The sequence below is a fragment of the Prosopis cineraria genome, unplaced genomic scaffold (assembly GCF_029017545.1).
Source record: "Prosopis cineraria cultivar Desert tree isolate PC_DT_omini unplaced genomic scaffold, ASM2901754v1 PC11, whole genome shotgun sequence".
NCBI lineage: Eukaryota > Viridiplantae > Streptophyta > Magnoliopsida > Fabales > Fabaceae > Prosopis > Prosopis cineraria.
In genome coordinates, this window is record NW_026555342.1 from 27,690,183 (window position 1) to 27,707,738 (window position 17,556).

The following is a 17,556-nucleotide window of genomic DNA, read 5'->3' on the forward strand; positions in this document are numbered from 1 at the left end:
TGTTGTCGTCTTCTATCTTCTGTGCCTTGAATTTCTTCAAGAACGCACAGCTCCTTTTAGAATAATGTATATTGTGCCCGAAGCATTGTCGAGAGAAATCATGGAAGGAGAGGTGAACGAAGAAACACCTCTGAATCACTGGGAACAACCTAGAAAACATCGGTCCCTAACACCAGTCGTTGCCTTCAGTTCATTAGTTGCTCTCTGTGGTTCCGTGAATATAGGATATGCTGTAAGTACCATCTCTCTCTCTCTCTCTCTCCCCCCCTCCCTCCTTGTGGCTACATCAATGCCATTAATTACCACTTTTGGATCTCATGATTTTGCAGTCAGCATTCTCGTCACCTTCTGAATCAGGAATCAGGAGGATTTGGGACTCTCTGTTGCGCAAGTAATTTTCTCTTCTGAAATTCTCCAATTGCTTCCACTATCTCTGTCTAACTTGCTAACTCGACCTGTCACCTAGTACTCCTTTTTCGGCTCAATATTTACAATAGGGGGAGTGTTTGGTGCACTCATCAATGGGAAATTAGCTGATTTCGTTGGCCGAAGAGGTGTAAGTCTTCTCATTACTTCTGCAAAACATGCTTATTTCCTTGACACCTTGTATCACCTCCAACACTCAATTCTTTCTGGCATGTCAGGCGCTGTGGCTGGCTGATGTTTTCAGCGTAGCTGGGTGGATTGCCGTAGTTCTTGCAAAGGTTGGTTTCAGTGTTCCCTCTTTCTCCACTAATCATTGTAAGCATAGACGATAAGGTGTGGTTCGTTAATGATTTGCAGAATGCTTTCTGGTTGGACCTTGGCAGGCTGCTTTTGGGCTTTTCAATTGGGATTGTAACTTTCGTGGTAATTGATTCTTTTGGGTTAATTATGTTTGCTAGGATCATACGATTATATAATTCGATAACTCAATATCCGAAAATCAGAATATTTTCTATCCAAAACAGGTGCCCATGTATATTGCAGAAATATCGACCAAGGAGAGCAGGGGACAGTTCACATCAGCAAATCAGGTCTATATTTACATATGTAATGCGAAAAGATCTTGAAAATGTGGACAGGCCAGTATTTAAATGCTTGAAGTGACTAATTCATGTGCAGTTGCTGATATGCTCTGGAATTTCTCTGGTATATATCATCGGCATCCTTATTAACTGGCGCATTTTGGCTCTTCTGGGTTATTTCTTCTTATTCCTTCCACCCTCTCCTTTGGGCTTTGGCTTAGTTGAAAACCATCAACGTTTCAATCTAACTCTTAATACTGCTGCAGGTTTAATTCCTAGTCTACTACAAGCTGTTGGACTATTTTTCATTCCAGAATCTCCTAGATGGATGGTGAATTATATTCAAATTCTTAGACACATTCACTTCACATACACCCATCCGTGAACATGCATGGATAATGTCCACATTGAGTTTACCGATTGTTGCCTGTCTGGGCCTTTAAGTGAAAAATAGCAGCTATAATAAATGTAGGCAAAGGCTGGTCGCGAAAAAGATGCTGAAGCTTCACTGCAACGTCTTAGAGGCAAAAATGCTGATGTTAGTCAAGAAGCTGCCGATATCAGAGTAATGTTAGCCTTCACTTAATTATAATTATTTGTGTATATATATATATATATCAGCGACAATATCCTTAGATTCATGGGGGATTTGACAGAATTTCATAGAAACTACGGGACAACAATCAGAAGGGAGTATTTTTGAAATATTTCAGAGAAGATATGCCCGTGTATTAGTTGTAAGCAATTACTTAGCAACTCTATGCATATAAATAAAAGACTGGTTAGTTATATACTTGTATTTACTTGGATATCTCCTTTTTTCCTTGTGATTATGATAGATTGGGGTTGGTTTGATGTCACTGCAAAATTTTGGGGGCGCAAATGCAATTTCATATTATGTAAGTTCCATATTTGAAGAAGCCGGTAAGTCAAATGCAATGCTTATGACGAATATATTGGACTTCTAATTTTACAAACATTCTGTGTATTTAGATGAAAGAATCGTCTGTAACTTGGTATGAAATTTGACAGGATTTTCAAGTGCCATTGGAACCGTAGCAGTGGCCATTGTAGAAGTATGCCTTGCGTGGGTTTTTATGGTTAACTAGTTGCTACAGTGAATGTATTTTTCTGACAGTTTAATGATGTGATTCTGTAGATTCCAGCTGTTCTTGTGAGTGTAATCTTAGCTGATAAATTTGGAAGACGACCTCTTCTAATGGTGAGAAATGAGAATGGTCTGCGAAGATTTTGTTCAGATATGACTGATCTTTATTGATTTAAAGCAGAGGTGACAATGTGACATTTAGTTAATTGTTTGTAGTTGTCTGCTGCTGGAATGTGTTTGAGCTGCTTTCTCACTGGTTTGTCATTTGCTTTGAGGTTTATATACGCCGCAACTAAAGTTGCACATCTTTTTATTTTCCTTTATGCACACACCACTCACGGATGCACACGCAAATATATACCTATAGGCTATAGTACATTCATGAAATTCTTGCACTCTATGATGACCAGGAAGCTCATTTATTCAGCAAGCTTGCTCCAATTTTGGTGCTCATTGGGATATTGGTAAGTGTTCAATATATGTAGGCCATATTTTATGCACGATGCGTTTGGTTGTAAATATATATATATATATATATATATCAGCATTGTCCAATATAATATTAGTTGTTGAAGTAGCAAGTGTTTTGTTTGAATGACAATGCATTCAGGGATATAGTGTAGCTTATCCACTGGGTGCGGCAGGAATGCCATGGGTGGTAGTGTCAGAGGTTTGTAGTTTTTCTCCATGTTTGTCTGATCAGATTCACTAAAACTTTTGGATATGCATAATTAATTAGAAAAACATTACTTTTAGTCTTTATTCTTTGCTCGAGTTTTGTTATAGGTCTCTGTAATTTTTTTTTGGTGTTCTAAGTTTATATACTTTTCTCCATATGCAATGTTAGTCCCTATAAATTTTAGAAAGACATTGACATGTCATAAATAGAGCTAAGATTGTTGAAGTGTCCACTAGCACCATTAATTTTATGCCAGTGTGTTAAATGGATGCTAAGTTGGCTTTTGAATAAGCAAAATAAATTAAAAAAGCTGTGTCAAATAAAAAACGACTAGCTTGGAGTTGGAAAAAAAACTCTCAACTTAAAATATCTATAAAATATTTCAAAAAATATTTAAAATGTATTTAATCTTGATTTTTAAACTTAAGACTTGCAATTTTTTTAAAAAAAAATTTGAGTCTTTACATTTTTTAAGTATCCCAAAAATATCTATAATTAATTTTTTTAACTCCATGCCAACTTTTTTTTTTCCTTTGATGTTGCTTTTTTTTTTAGTTTATTTGCTTATTAAAAAGTCCAACTCAGGCACTCAGCACCCATTTAACACATTTATGTCAACAATCTTAGCACCGTTTGTGCTACATTGCCATCTGAAACTCTAAAGACCAACATTATAAATAAAGAAAAGTATAGGGACTCGAAACACCAAGGAAAAGTGCAAGGACCTATAACAAAACTTGAACAAAGTATAGGAACAAAAAATAATGTTTTCCTTTAATTATACACAAACACACACACATGCCAATGTTAGAGAAAATGATAGTGGCTGTGGATTTCAGATATATCCAATAAATATTAAAAGGTTCAGCGGGAAGCCTGGTAACGGTGACCAACTTTTTATGTTCATGGATAGTGACGTACACTTGCAACTTCATGATGGAATGGAGCGAATCAGGTAGCCTTACCACATCCTTTTCCTCGTAAGAAACCTGCTAGCATCCTCTGTTGCATCAACACGTTTTTTGTTTGATTTGCAGGAACGTTTTTCATATACACCATTTTTTCTGGTTCACTGCTCCTGTTCGTCACAATGCTGGTGCCAGAGACCAAGGGTCGAAGTTTGGAGCAAATCCATGCATCACTCACCCATCATCCATTCTAAATCTCTTCAAACCTTGTTAATTCCCAAAAAATTCTGCTTTCAGACACCATTGTTCTTGCATGATTGAGTTGTGCTTATGGGTGTCTAGCATCATTTCGAGATATCTAGTACAGTACTTGCAGCCTTACTAGCAGCAATTTTTTTTTTCTTGTGAAACAATATATATATATATATATAAAGCACAGCTTCTTGGCGTGCGCTTTATCTAAGAATGTCAAAATGTAGAGCCAAAACGTGTCGGAATATCTTAACATCTTTTAAGATTTGAAAAAAGATTTCACTTGTGAACTTTCAAAGACACAAGATGCTTCCTCTTGCTAGATCCTTTTCACTGCAGATAAGCAAGACAACATGGTTGATCTCAATGCACTTATATGGCCAAGTCATCTGTTTTCAGTCACTTCAGTGAAATTGAAGATTTTGGGATTAGAAGCTGATCGCATATTTCAGAACAGATCAATTAGCTCAAGTTATATCGCTGCCTTGATTTGTATTGCATAAAAGTAGGAAGAAAAGTGTTCAGCATTTGAAGCAGCCATCACCTTTTCTTTTTTCCCGCCCTTAAAGGGCTACTGCACACTGTCTCTGGAAAAATAACTTCTTGTTTTTTTTTTTGGTGTCTTAGTGAGTTTGTGATGAGTTATTCACTTCCCCTTTAATATGTGTTTGGTTTTCAATCTACAACTGGTAGAAATCCATTTAGAGAATGGAACTACTTGTTTAATTTGGTAAAAGTACATTTCAAATGTCATTTGGATATGCTATTGAAAGTTACTCAAACAAGCCTTTATTTTTTAACTCCAATAGATTAAACTCCTTCTATACACTCAGAAAGAAAAATATGGCATTTACAACACAAATGGGGAAAAAAAAAAAGACAAGCCTTTATTTTTTTACTCCAATAGATTAAACTCCTTCTATACACTCAAAAAGAAAAATATGGCATTTACAACACAAATGGGAAAAAAAAAACCAAAGAGGAGTTAAAATTTAAGAAAAGATCGATCGTTAAATAGTCAATAGTGATTCACAATTCAATTGATGGATTTAAATTAAATTAGCATGTTTTTCATTTTATATATAAAAAAATATTAATTGCTATAAAAAATGTTTTGACCTATCCATTGCTATGGGTAAAAAAGCTTGAATAAGAGTCTTTAAAAAATTTTGAATTTTCAGTTTATTATTTTTGTAATATAATTGAATTTCATTGATGTTATATACCAAAAGAAGTTAAAAAATACCAATGTCATAAGAAAATTGTGGGGACAGCATATTCTTTTTTTAAAAAAATATTGAGTAATATTTATGACAAAGGGAGGTATAATGGTCCTACAAAATTAAATTCGGTAAGTTAACTGCTCGTTATTAGTTGGGTAGATGGAAAAGGGAAGGGAGCTTTGTGTAAGTGCCACAAAAATGTTTTGACCTAACAGTCGCTATAGAAAGAGTTTGAATAAATGTCTTTAAAAAAATTAAGTCTTAAATTAATTTCCTCTGTAATATAATCAGATCTTTAAAGCATGTAATAGTATAAGAATAGGTGTGTAGAACAAATAGAAATCACAGCTCGCATTTACAATGAAGCATGTGAAGGAGGGAGAATGACCATACATTTTCATTGAATCCAGCAAGTATTAAACATTTAGGGCTAACAAGATAGAAAATTTTGTAGACACAAGGTTTAGAGCTACACTATTGAAAATATTGAAATTACATGTCAATGAATGATCAAAATGAAAACAAGAACATCATTAACTACTGTCTATCTCCCCTCAAAATTTGAGATAGTTACTTATTGATGGAATATAATTCATCATTTTTTGGAGTTTGCTCTACTGAATGAGGCATTTTTGTCTAAGGATGAATGCAGGTTGGTCTGGGGGAGGAATGTCCATAATCTCACTTTGGAGCATTAACATTATAGAGGCCATAGTGGGCCTATTTTTTGCAAGTTCTTGCACACATAAAAGACCTATGTGTACGCACCTCAATATATCCTTGTGAAAGCTTGGAACATATATTTTTGGATCTATTAGAGATATAATGTTGTCTTCAATCCATAGTTTCCATGCCTAGAAACATTAACAAAATAAATAATAATAGGTTATAAGCTTTAATGTTATATTGTTACTAACAAAGTCATTTAGAGTGTTTGCAAGAAAAGAAGCCACAAATTGAAAAGACTTACAAATCCTAAAAGTGTGAATGACTTTGCATCTTCATAAAAGCTAATGTTTCTTCTTCCACTAATAATTTTAAGCAACAAAACACCAAAGCTAAAGACATCAGATTTTTCTGAATAAAGTACTTCTGTTGCATATTCTGGAGAAATATAGCCACTGCATTTAAACACCAAATATTTTAGCTCACAATATACTATTGATATTAATATTTGAAATATAGCAAAAGGTGCACATACTATGTCCCAACAATTCTTCCTGTATTTGCTTGATCTTCACCACCTCCAAAAAGTTTAGCCATCCCAAAATCTGATATCTTTGGATTCATCCCTTCATCCAACAATATATTACTTGCCTTCAAATCTCTATGTATAATTTTTAGTCTTGAATCTCTATGAAGATAAAGCAATCCTCTAGCAATTCCCTCAATTATGTTGAAGCGCTTCCCCCAATCTAAAAGTTGTCGTCACAAAGGATCTGTAAAAGATTATTTTAGGAGAGTTGTTTAAGGTTTTATGAAGACCCTCCATTCAATTCCTGCAATATGCAAGTGAAAGGTGGTAGTATTTGGCATGCTAGGTGATAGGTGATCATCTCTTGTGTCTAATTAATTGCTCGTACCTTTACCATTGCTCTTTAGATAAACCACAAGAAATGTCCACCCACTACCTTGAAAAGACACATGGTACTAAGAAACTTGAGAAACATTCTACAATTTCATCAAAGTGGTAGTATCTGGAAAAATATGAGTTGAAATTTTTAAACTTGTTTCTTTAAATATTCATCAACGTTCAGGCCAGTTTTTCTTCATCCTCTCTTCCTCTTATGCATGGTGTAGAAACATCTAATTTAGTAAACTATCATACATATGCATAGAAGATTGTACTAACCAAAGATATATGCATCCAAACTGTTGTTTGGCATGTATTCATAAACCAATATCTCTTCTTCTCTTTCAATGCAACAGCCAAGAAGTCTAACAAGGTTTCGGTGTTGAAGCTTAGAAATCAACTCCACTTCATTCATAAATTCTTCCATACCCTGTCGTGACGATCTTGATAATCTTTTCACTGCTATTTCCTGTCCATCTTCCAACTTACCCTGAAATAAAATAATAAAAAAATGCTAATTTCTCATGACTTGGAAGACGTTAAACTTTAAAAATTGAAAATCACCTTGTAAACTGGACAAAACCACCCTGCCCAAGTTTTTGCTAAGTCAAAGTTGTTTGTTGCAGTTGCCAACCTTCTATAATCAAACAATGATAGCTCCTGACTTTTGATTTGCTTCAGATTTGTAATCCTTCTTTTGTCATCAATTTGCATCGTTATTTCACCTGTGTTTAAGACTTCTTTTTCCATTTAATTTTCATTGGGAAACATACGTTGCAATTGTAGTACCATGTTACTAAAGCTATGGGTAAATATTATGAAGTTCCCATATAATTTGTATCAAAATGTGGAAACTCATATAAGTTGTGATAGGATAATTTTTCTCATCGGCATGCTTCTTTTTCTCTCTGTATGCTCTGCTCTGATAATTGTATCAAGCAGGAGCTTCACAATTTGAAACAAAATCATTGATCCCCTTGATAAACTCTCGCAGTAAAATATAGAATGTTACCTTTTGCTTTTTCGTTTTCTTCCATAAGAAATATAGAGAAGTAGTAATAAGAATTGTTCCTATTAGAACTGATATTACAATAGGTGTTGTCATGCTCCTATCTGTATCTGTATCAAAGAAAAGAAGAAAATTCAGATAACCCTTCATTTTCTGACAGGAAGTTCAAACATTATACTGCATATATGTATGAAAAGATGTAAAAAAATAAGATCAAGTTGTGTAGCTATTTGTTATCACATTCAAGTAAGAATACAGAACATGTGGACTTGTTTTGCAATCAAGCACCACACTAGTACATTGACTCGTTAAAATGGAAGTACCACCACATGTTATAATTCTATAGCACAATCTAGTAGCAACATAAATTACACCTAAGTCAAGAAGCGCCACCATACAGAGAAAGATAATACAACTTGATATGAAATCAGTCATATGACAAAATATATGATGCTTACATCAAATCTGGAGTTTTGTATCAAATCTTTGAATTTCTTTCTCTAATTAAAAAAGTTACCTAGTTCTGAGTAGGCTAAACGTATGTAAAGATCAACTCCTCCATCCGAGAATCTGTGCAGGTCAAGTAAATCTGCATACCAAAGCATACAACCAAGGCCTGTGGTAAGTGCATAAGCTACACAAGAGCAATTCTTCAGGCATGGAGTTTGACAATCTGCAGTGCCTTCAAAACTAAAAGGTAAAACCTCTGCATGATCTGGTGGTTTTACCCTTTCCAACTTTAGAAACCCATCTTCCTTGATAGCTTGAGAACCATTTTTGTCTCTCTCACACTGAAGTGCTTCCCTTCTCACACACCCACTGGTCCAGTTCTGCCTTTCCCATTCTTCTATGTATTTTGGTTCAAACCCTCTCATGCAGCTGCAAATCGGTGAGCCCAACGAATTGCAGATACCAAATGGACCACATATCCCATAAAATCACACTCTGTATCACCTGTTATCCACTCAAGTTCCCATATATTCGTCTGAGCATTCCAACGTTGTTTTAGTATGTTACCTTGGGGATCTAACCTAAGAGTTAGCAATATAGATTTATCTGTGTAATGAAAATATAGCTCAAAACTCCCTTCCTCTCCTTTAATCTGAAAGCCGTTCAGGAACACGGACAAACTTCCAGGTACCCCGAGAAAGTGGGTACCATTCCAGGGACCACTGCGCCAGTAAGGATGATTTTCTTTCCATATGAACACTTCAGTAACATTATGAGGTTCAATACTGCCAGAAAATACTCCATAGGATGGATCAGATGTACTTTTCCATGATGTTAGCTGCACTTTCTCACCTGTTTTTGGACGGTACTGAGTCTCATGTCCTGTAATAATGTATCACTAGGATGCTGGAAACTTTGCCACATGAATACTCCAGTAGTTTTATCTACGAGGACAAGGTTTCCAGAATCTAAGAGCTGAGCACTGGAATTTGATGTAATTGAGACATTTGTTGACCAAACAACCTGTTGTTGCCCATTCAAAACAACAAGGTCACCATTCTCTGATAGTGTGAGACTCCCAGAAGAATCAGTGAATGGGTTGTTTCTGTTGGCTATCCAAACAACAGAGGATTTGGACATAAACCAAATCCCTACATAGCGATTGGTCGAATTTTGAGGACTGAAGAATCCCAGCGTAAACATGTTATTGTTTGAGCTTACTGTTTCAGGTTCTTGGATTGAAAGAGATGGTGTGATGGTGTCCAAGGCACAAACCTGAACACTGAAAAATGTAATAAAAGTAAGTAACAAGTAAGCTTTTTTACTGAATCCCATAACGAACATAACGATCATAGGAAATGGAGGCTGAAAATGGGTTTGGGTATGCTGTGTAGGATAACCATCAACCTGTTCTGCTATGGTTAGCCAACACGGCAAAGCAATACTTGTGTCACAGTTATATCTTATCATAATACACTACTATTTTGTTCATAGTGCCGTCATCACCAGTTTTTCCCCTCATTTTTTTATTTGGGTATGACTGGTTCAGTGTATGGTTTTAAAAAGTTGCCTCTTCATCCATTTAAAATTGTTGAAGTGGTTGAAACTAGCTTGTTGTGCTAAAATGACTTCTTTCTAATTGTCAGGTTGATTATCTTCAAGATGTATCTGAGATGACTTCTGCAAATCATCTGACCAAATAATGAAAGTTCCATGAAGCATTATATAATCTCCATTCAATATTTTGTTTTCGGTAAAGTTAACAATCTCCATTCAATATGTTTTTTTATATTTTAATCTCCATTCAATATTTATCAACACACATGTTTAGATATAATAAAGTACATAATATTGCACCATCAGACTTCTATAATTTATCGATTGGCCAACACAAAAAGACACATAATTTATCTGCACAATTTTTTTTTTATTCGCACATTGACATGTAAACTCACTATTATTAATTCTGCGATTCGATTGGATTAACCATTTAAATTATTCAACTTGTCTGACTTGTTATTTGTACATGATTTTTATTGTTATAGCTGTTGTTGTTAGTATTCTTTTTCCTGGGGAGGAGGGTGCATCTATTATGAGTGGTTCATAAAGGTGACCTTCAATTAGTAATTAAAATGATAAATAGCCTGCAAAATGCAACTACAATTTTATACTCATGTTCAATAATGATGTCCCTTTAATAATAATGGTTCGTAAGGTTCAGGTTAGACTGGGTTTTCCTTTGGTTGGAGCAAAACTTTTAGTTGATCCCATAAAAGAAAAGGGAGTACCTTAGATATTACAATTCTATTTGTATTGTGCGTACATTAAAAATTGCATATAAGCTTGAAGGTATCATTAGTGATGTGGATAAAAGGCAGGACATGATCTTGACACAACCCTATGACATAGTCCCTTTGATTCAAAATATAAATATTTTCTCTTAACTAATTTTGGTCCAAAATGCATGTCGTATTTGTAATTTTTTTATTTTACCCTTTATATTTGTTAACATAAATTCCTACATCTGTGAATTTATGACGTTCTTCTCATTCATCATAAATTGGAGCTAAAGATAAAAAAGGAAATCAATATGAATTTTCATGAGGATGAAGATTTTATTGGCATGGGGATTATTGTTACAAGATTCTTATATTTTGGATTGGAGGGAGTAATTTATAATCCTTCAGTTGCTAGGTGAATTTCTTTTGGAATATAACAAATAGTATAAATATGAAGCAATTTTAACTTGCGCTTAACTAAATTTGGGAAGATCTAATAATATATGAATATGGGCAGTGATTCTAACAAACATAGAAACCAGATGTCGCGTTTACAATGTAGCATTCAATTGAGGGAACATGACAATATTTATTTATGAAATACAGAAAACATATTAAACTTTTAGGACTAATCAGATAGAAAGTTTTTGCAAAACCAAGGTTTAGAGCTGCTTTGAGGAACATCTTAATAGTACATGTCAGTGAAGAATATTAAGATCATCTAAATGAAACAGAAACATAAAAATCCCCATCTATCTCCCATCAAAATTTGAGACAGTTAATTCATTGATAGAACATAATTTATCAATATTTGAAGTTTGCTTTGCTGCATGAGACATGGTTTGCCTCAAGATGAATGCAGGTTGTCCTAGGGGAGGAATATCCATAGTCTTGCTTTGAATCATTGACATTACAGATGCCATAGTGGGCCTATCTTTTGCAAGTTCTTGCACACAAAGAAGACCTATATGTATGCACCTCAATATATCATCATTAAATCTTGGCTCATATATTTGTGGATCTATTAGGGGTATGGCATTGGCATTGATCCATGACTTCCATGCCTGGAAAAATTGATGAGGAAAAATGATAATTGTCAAACTTTCCTACTATATTGACTGAAGACAAACAAATTGTATAGCTTTTGCAAGAAATGAAGGTATCAATTAGAGACTTACAAATCCTAAAAGTGACAAAGACTCTGCATCTTCATAAAAGCTAGTGTTCTTCCTTCCACAAATAATCTCTAGTAGCAAAACGCCAAAGCTAAAAACATCAGATTTTTCTGAATAAAGTCCTTCAGTTGCATATTCTGGAGAAATGTAGCCACTGCATTTCAAAACATCCTTGAGCTTTCAAAATGCTATTGATAATCAAGCAATAAAATTTAAAAAAAATAAATAAATGAAAAATAACAATAAAATCTCTCCAAATTATGTAAATAACAATTTGATCCCTCAAAATACTATAATTTCAATAAAGTCCCTAGGAACCTCTTTGTCAACAACTTTTTTTAGTGAAAAGACCATTTCACTCTTATTAAAAATAACAAGCCTCAATCATAACTTTTATTTAATGAATTACAACTTTTGTTTTATAAATCATAAGAGTTGAACAAGAAATTATAACTGATCAAATGTAATTTCTGTTATTAAAAAATAAACTCCAATCACAACTTTTACTTAAGGAATAACAACTTTTGTTCCTTGAATCGTAAGACTTCAACAAGAAATTACAATTTGTCAATTGTAATTTCTTTTATAAAAAAAGTTTTCAAAATAACAAATTTCATTCACAATTTGGGCGTAAAGAAACATAACTTTTCTTCAAAGAATCGCAAGAATCAAACAAGAAATCACAATTTGTCAATAAGCATAAAATGGTCTTTTCAATTTAAAATTTATTGACAAAAAAGTCCTTAGAGACTTCAGTGGAATTATGGCATTTTGAGGGATCAGATTGTCATTTATATAATTCAGAAGGATTTTATTATCATTTTTTCTAAATTAAATGCTTTTGATATTATTGTCTTGGACAAATAAAAAGTAGTGCTTACTATGTTCCAACAATTCTTTTTGTATTTGCCTGACCTTCACTACCTCCAAATAGTTTAGCCATCCCAAAATCTGATATCCTTGGATTCATCCCTTCATCCAACAATATATTACTTGGCTTCAAATCTCTATGTATAATTCTTAATCTTGAATCTCTATGAAGGTAGAGTAGTCCTCTAGCTATTCCCTCAATTATGTTGAAGCGCTTTACCCAATCTAAGGATTTTTGCTGTAGTGGATCTGCAAAAGATATTTTTAAGGGAAAGTGATGAAAGAAAGAAAATGTTTGCAAGACTATACTTGCTTCCTACAATTTGATATTAATTGGTTGTAGTATTTGTTATCCTAGGTGACTTTTCACTCTGTTAACAACTCTCTTCAAATGTTCATTTGGATTCCTGCATTGAGAGAGAGAGAGAGAGAGAGAGAGAGAGAGAGACTCATGTACTAAGAAACATGGCAACAAAGTAGTATAGTGGGGACATTATGAATAATAAGAGTTGAAGTGTGAGGAACAATCAAGTTTTACTTTTTCCTCTCTTCATCTTATGCTAAGTATAGAAACATGAAGTTTAGTTAAATTATGTATGCATATAGAAGATGTGCACTAACCAAAGATAAATGCATCCAAACTTTTGTTCGGCATGTATTCATAAACCAATATCACTTCTCTTTCAATGCAACAACCAAGAAGCCTAACAAGGTTTCGATGTTGAAGCTTAGAAATCAACTCTACTTCATTCATAAATTCTTCCATGCCCTGTCCTGACGATCTTGATAATCTTTTTACTGCTATTTCTTGTCCATCTTTTAACTTTCCCTAAAATAAAATGATGAAAAAATCTTAATTTCTTATGACTTGGAAGATGATGAAATTTGGGGGAAAAAATGAAAATCACCTTGTAAACTGAACCAAAACCACCCTTTCCAAGTTCATTTGCTAAGGCAAAGTTATTTGTTGCAGTGGTCAACTTTCTATAATCAAACAATGATAGCTCTGGAATATGGACTTGCTTCAGGTTTGTAATTCTTGTTTGGTCCCGAACCTGCATCTGCTTTTCCCCTGCTTTTAAACATTTTTCCCATTTAAGTTTGAAAAGCATATATTGCTATTCTGATGTCAAGTTACTAGAACTATGAATTAATTATTTGAAGTGCTCATATAGGGTGCATTTGGATTTCAATTTGAAAAAAGTCGTTTATCAAAAATTTATTTTGCAAAAATTAGTTTGATAAAAGTTAGTTATTTTAACGAGATTTGTCATTTGATACTTTTTTTCAAAAGTCAATTTACTAAATTAAAAATTATTTAAATAATATATGATGGAAAGTACTTGTAAATGTGTAATTACTATAAAGGACAAATTTTTAATAATATAAAATTTGATATTTTAACTAATAAAAAAGTATAAATAATAAAAAAATTGATATGTTGAAAAAATAATTATAAATATTTTCATTTGCATTTAAAAAATATATATTAACAAGGGACAATATGGAAAAAGAGATGGTTAAAAATTTTAACTCCGACATTTAAAATGCCAAAAGCAACTCTCCTTAACTTTTTGAAAAAGGACTTTTTGTACTCATATGAATGGACTTTAAGGATGTATGTTTAGAAATAAAATGCTTACTTTCTAAAAGTCACAAAAATTCTTTTGAAATGTTTCAGTAAAATACCTAAACAGTCACATAATTAATTAGGCTCCTTGTCTCTCTCTCACTATATATAAAGTGAGTGAAATTTAACTTTAGTTCCCTAAAACAAGGATATATTCATTTTATCGATTATTAAACATGATTTGAAAGTTAACATCAATTTCTGCCTAGAAAAAATCATTTTATAATTTTGTGATAGAATTTCAGTGACCTGTTTCTTTCTTTTCTCTTTATGCTATTATATTTCTTATGCATGTCAAGCAAGAGCCTAACAATCAGGAACAGAATAATTGATCACTTGACTGAACTCTAACAGTAAAACAGAACAACACCTTTATGCTTTGACCATTTTTTCCATAAGAAATATCCAGAGGCAGTAATGAGAATTGCTCCTGTCAGAACTGATATTATAATAGGAGTTGTCACGTTCCTTCCTGTACCTGCATCATAGAAAAGAACAACATTCAGACAGTTTCTTTTCTAACATTAAGTCCAATACTATGGGAGATTTTTTAAAAAAAAATGCCCAAGTATTTGTTACCAAATGAATAGACATCTAAGTGAAATGGAGAACCCTATCTCAAATGATAGCTCTTGAGATAGGAAAATCAACCCATTTAAATACTTCATTAAGCATATCATACTATTCAATGAAGGACTTGACATCCCATACTACTAAATCTCCATCAGACATAAAACAAGCATGTCCTTAGGTGTTTCAAAGAGTTTTCTCTTAGTAAAGGTACCTATTTCTGAGTAGGCTAAACGTATGTGAAGATCCATGCCCCCATCTGAGAAGCTTTGTATGTCAAGTAAATCTGCATTCCATATCATACAGCCAAGGCCTGTGTCATACGAATAAGCCATACAAGAACAACTTTTTAAGCATCGAGTTCCACAATATCTTTCTTGATCAATGTCATAGGGTAAAACCTCCGCTTGATCTGGTAGCTTTACCCTCTCCAACTTCAGAAACACATCTGCTTTGCTAGCCTGAGAACCATTATTGCCTCTCTCACACTGAAATTCAAGTGGTTTTCTTCTTACACACCCACTAGTCCAGTTCTGTTTTTCCCATTCTTTTTTATTTGTTGGTTCAAACCCTCTCATGCAGCTGCAGATTGGTGAGCTCAGTGAATTGCAGATCCCAAATGGGCCACATTTACCATAAACATCACACTCAGAATACCCACTTGTCCACACAGATTCCCATATACTTGCCTTGGAATTCCAGCGTTGTTCTTCAATATTACCTTGAGGATCTAGCCTAAAAGTAGTCAATAAAGACTGACCTGTGAAATTAAAATATAGTTCAAAATTCCCTTCCTTTATTTTGATTTGAAATGCATTTGAGGACATGTATGAACTCCTTGGTCTCCCAAGGAAAACTCTGCCATTCCAGGGACCACTACGCCAGTGAGGAAGATTTTCTCTCCACACAAAAACTTCAGTAACATTACGGGGCTCAAGACTGCAAGAAAATCCTCCATAGGATGGATCAGATGGACTTTTCCATGCTGTAAGTATTATTTTCTTACCTTCTTTTTGATTTGTAATGAGTTTCATGTCTTTTAATAATGTATCACTAGGATGCTGGAAACTCTGCCACATGAATGCTCCAGTAGTTCTGTCTACAAGTACAAGGCTGCCGGAATTTAAGAGTTGAGCACTGGAATTTGATGTAGTTGATGAGACATTTGTTGACCAAACAACCTGTTTTTGCCCATTCAAAACAACAAGATTGCCATTATCTGATATTGTGAGAACTCCAGAGGAATCTGATAGTGGCTTGTTTCTGTTAGCTACCCAAACAATGGAGGATTTAGACATAAACCAGATCCCCACATAGCGATTTGTGGAATTCTGAGGACTGAAGAATCCCAGCGTGAACATGTCATTACTTGAGCTAACTGTTTCAGGTTCTTTGAGTGTAAGAGATGGCGTGATGGTGTCTAAGGCGCAGACCAGAAGAATGAAAGAGAAATAATATACACTAAAAGCAATCAGCAAGCAACCACTTTTGCTGAATCCCACTAAGAGCATGATGATGATCTGAAATTGAGGCAGAAAATGGGTTTTGGAATTCTGTGAAGGATAACCCTTAACTTGTTCTCATATGGTTTTCTGACTCAGGAAAACAATCTGTCTCGGTAATATGATAACACCTTATGATAGAATTTTGTTCATATTGCCGCCCTTTCGATTTTCTTTTTTAAAATCTCTGTCCTCTTTTGGCGTCGCAAGTTTTGTTTACAGCTGTACAAATGGGCTCTTCATCTTCAAAAATAGTTGAAGAAGTTGAAACTAGCTTCTCTAGGGGATAATGGTTATTCTATATTGCATTGTCTAGTCAATTATCTTCTAGATATATTTGATATATGACGTGCAAATTATTTGACCAAAATATGAAAGTTCTAAGGTATCATATAAGTCTCTAACCATATTATACTGATCAAGACGTATATTTAGATCCATTGTAGTACATAACATTACAATATCAGTCTTCTATTAATTATCATTTTATTATTCATCTACACAATTTTGTCTGACTTATTCTTCGGATATAATTTTTTTTTTATTGCAAGATTCCCCAGCCCCCCCCCCCCAAGCGATCAATTACGTTTAAGAGTGGTGCTGGTTCGTACAAGTTGGATTTCTATAAGCAAAATGATTGATGGCGTGCCAAATACAACAACACTTTGAGTAACTAGAAAATAACGGAGTGATGCACGCAAAGATAATAATTTTCTCGGTGGAAAGAGAACTTAAAGATAATATTATCAAGTTTACGAGGAAAACGATACAAATAAGCTCACCCATGTTAGTTGTTCATTTTTCATATAGTACTTATTCATTATCTCAATATAAGTTATTCATATATCCAATTTTACTTGTTTTATATTCATAGTGATATTATATTATTAATAAAAGTTGCAAATTTTTTCTATATCAACTGTTCATTTTTCATACATTAATTGTTCATTTTTTTCTTTATCAATATTTTTTTTGGTAACACTACATCAATTGTTTTTATTTGAGGAGATTGGGATTATTTATAGTTAAGAGAGAGGATGAAAGATAAAAGTAACGGGCATCAATAGTAAAAACAATAAGAAAACATGAGAGTTGGAGTAGTTGAAATTTAAAACAACTAGAACCTACAAATTTAAAATTACAAAAAAAATTATAATAAAATATGTGTTTAAATGTATACTTTTATATTTGCAAATGGAAAATTTAATTCAAATTCAATTCCTCGTGCATTCGAACACACTAGTAGTCTATTTGTAAATTTAATAGAATGATTTGAAAATTTTATAAATCAATTTATAAAATTTGAAGAACCAATGCAAAA

General features: G+C 33.6%; 2 protein-coding genes across 2 annotated transcripts; one reads left to right on the forward strand and one right to left on the reverse strand.

Annotated features, from left to right (window-relative positions):
- Positions 1 to 91: 91 nt before the first annotated feature.
- Positions 92 to 4,079, forward strand: LOC129286630 (sugar transporter ERD6-like 5). Its single transcript, XM_054922595.1, is given in 20 exon segments — positions 92 to 232; positions 330 to 360; positions 363 to 391; positions 467 to 556; positions 645 to 704; positions 784 to 849; positions 951 to 1,016; positions 1,105 to 1,180; positions 1,274 to 1,338; positions 1,480 to 1,572; positions 1,664 to 1,744; positions 1,847 to 1,931; positions 2,040 to 2,083; positions 2,167 to 2,229; positions 2,332 to 2,391; positions 2,523 to 2,579; positions 2,726 to 2,785; positions 3,634 to 3,651; positions 3,653 to 3,749; positions 3,832 to 4,079. Coding segments are annotated over 20 exon segments (1,398 nt in total). The 5' UTR covers positions 92 to 100; the 3' UTR covers positions 3,957 to 4,079.
- A 1,521-nt stretch (positions 4,080 to 5,600) lies between these two features.
- On the reverse strand, positions 5,601 to 16,391 carry LOC129286413 (uncharacterized). Its single transcript, XM_054922372.1, is given in 16 exon segments — positions 5,601 to 6,031; positions 6,148 to 6,298; positions 6,379 to 6,616; positions 7,030 to 7,240; positions 7,315 to 7,477; positions 7,764 to 7,869; positions 8,277 to 8,696; positions 8,699 to 9,076; positions 9,079 to 9,624; positions 11,243 to 11,552; positions 11,667 to 11,817; positions 12,545 to 12,782; positions 13,155 to 13,362; positions 13,442 to 13,605; positions 14,534 to 14,637; positions 14,944 to 16,391. Coding segments are annotated over 16 exon segments (4,929 nt in total). The 5' UTR covers positions 16,245 to 16,391; the 3' UTR covers positions 5,601 to 5,791.
- Between the last annotated feature and the right edge of the window lie 1,165 nt (positions 16,392 to 17,556).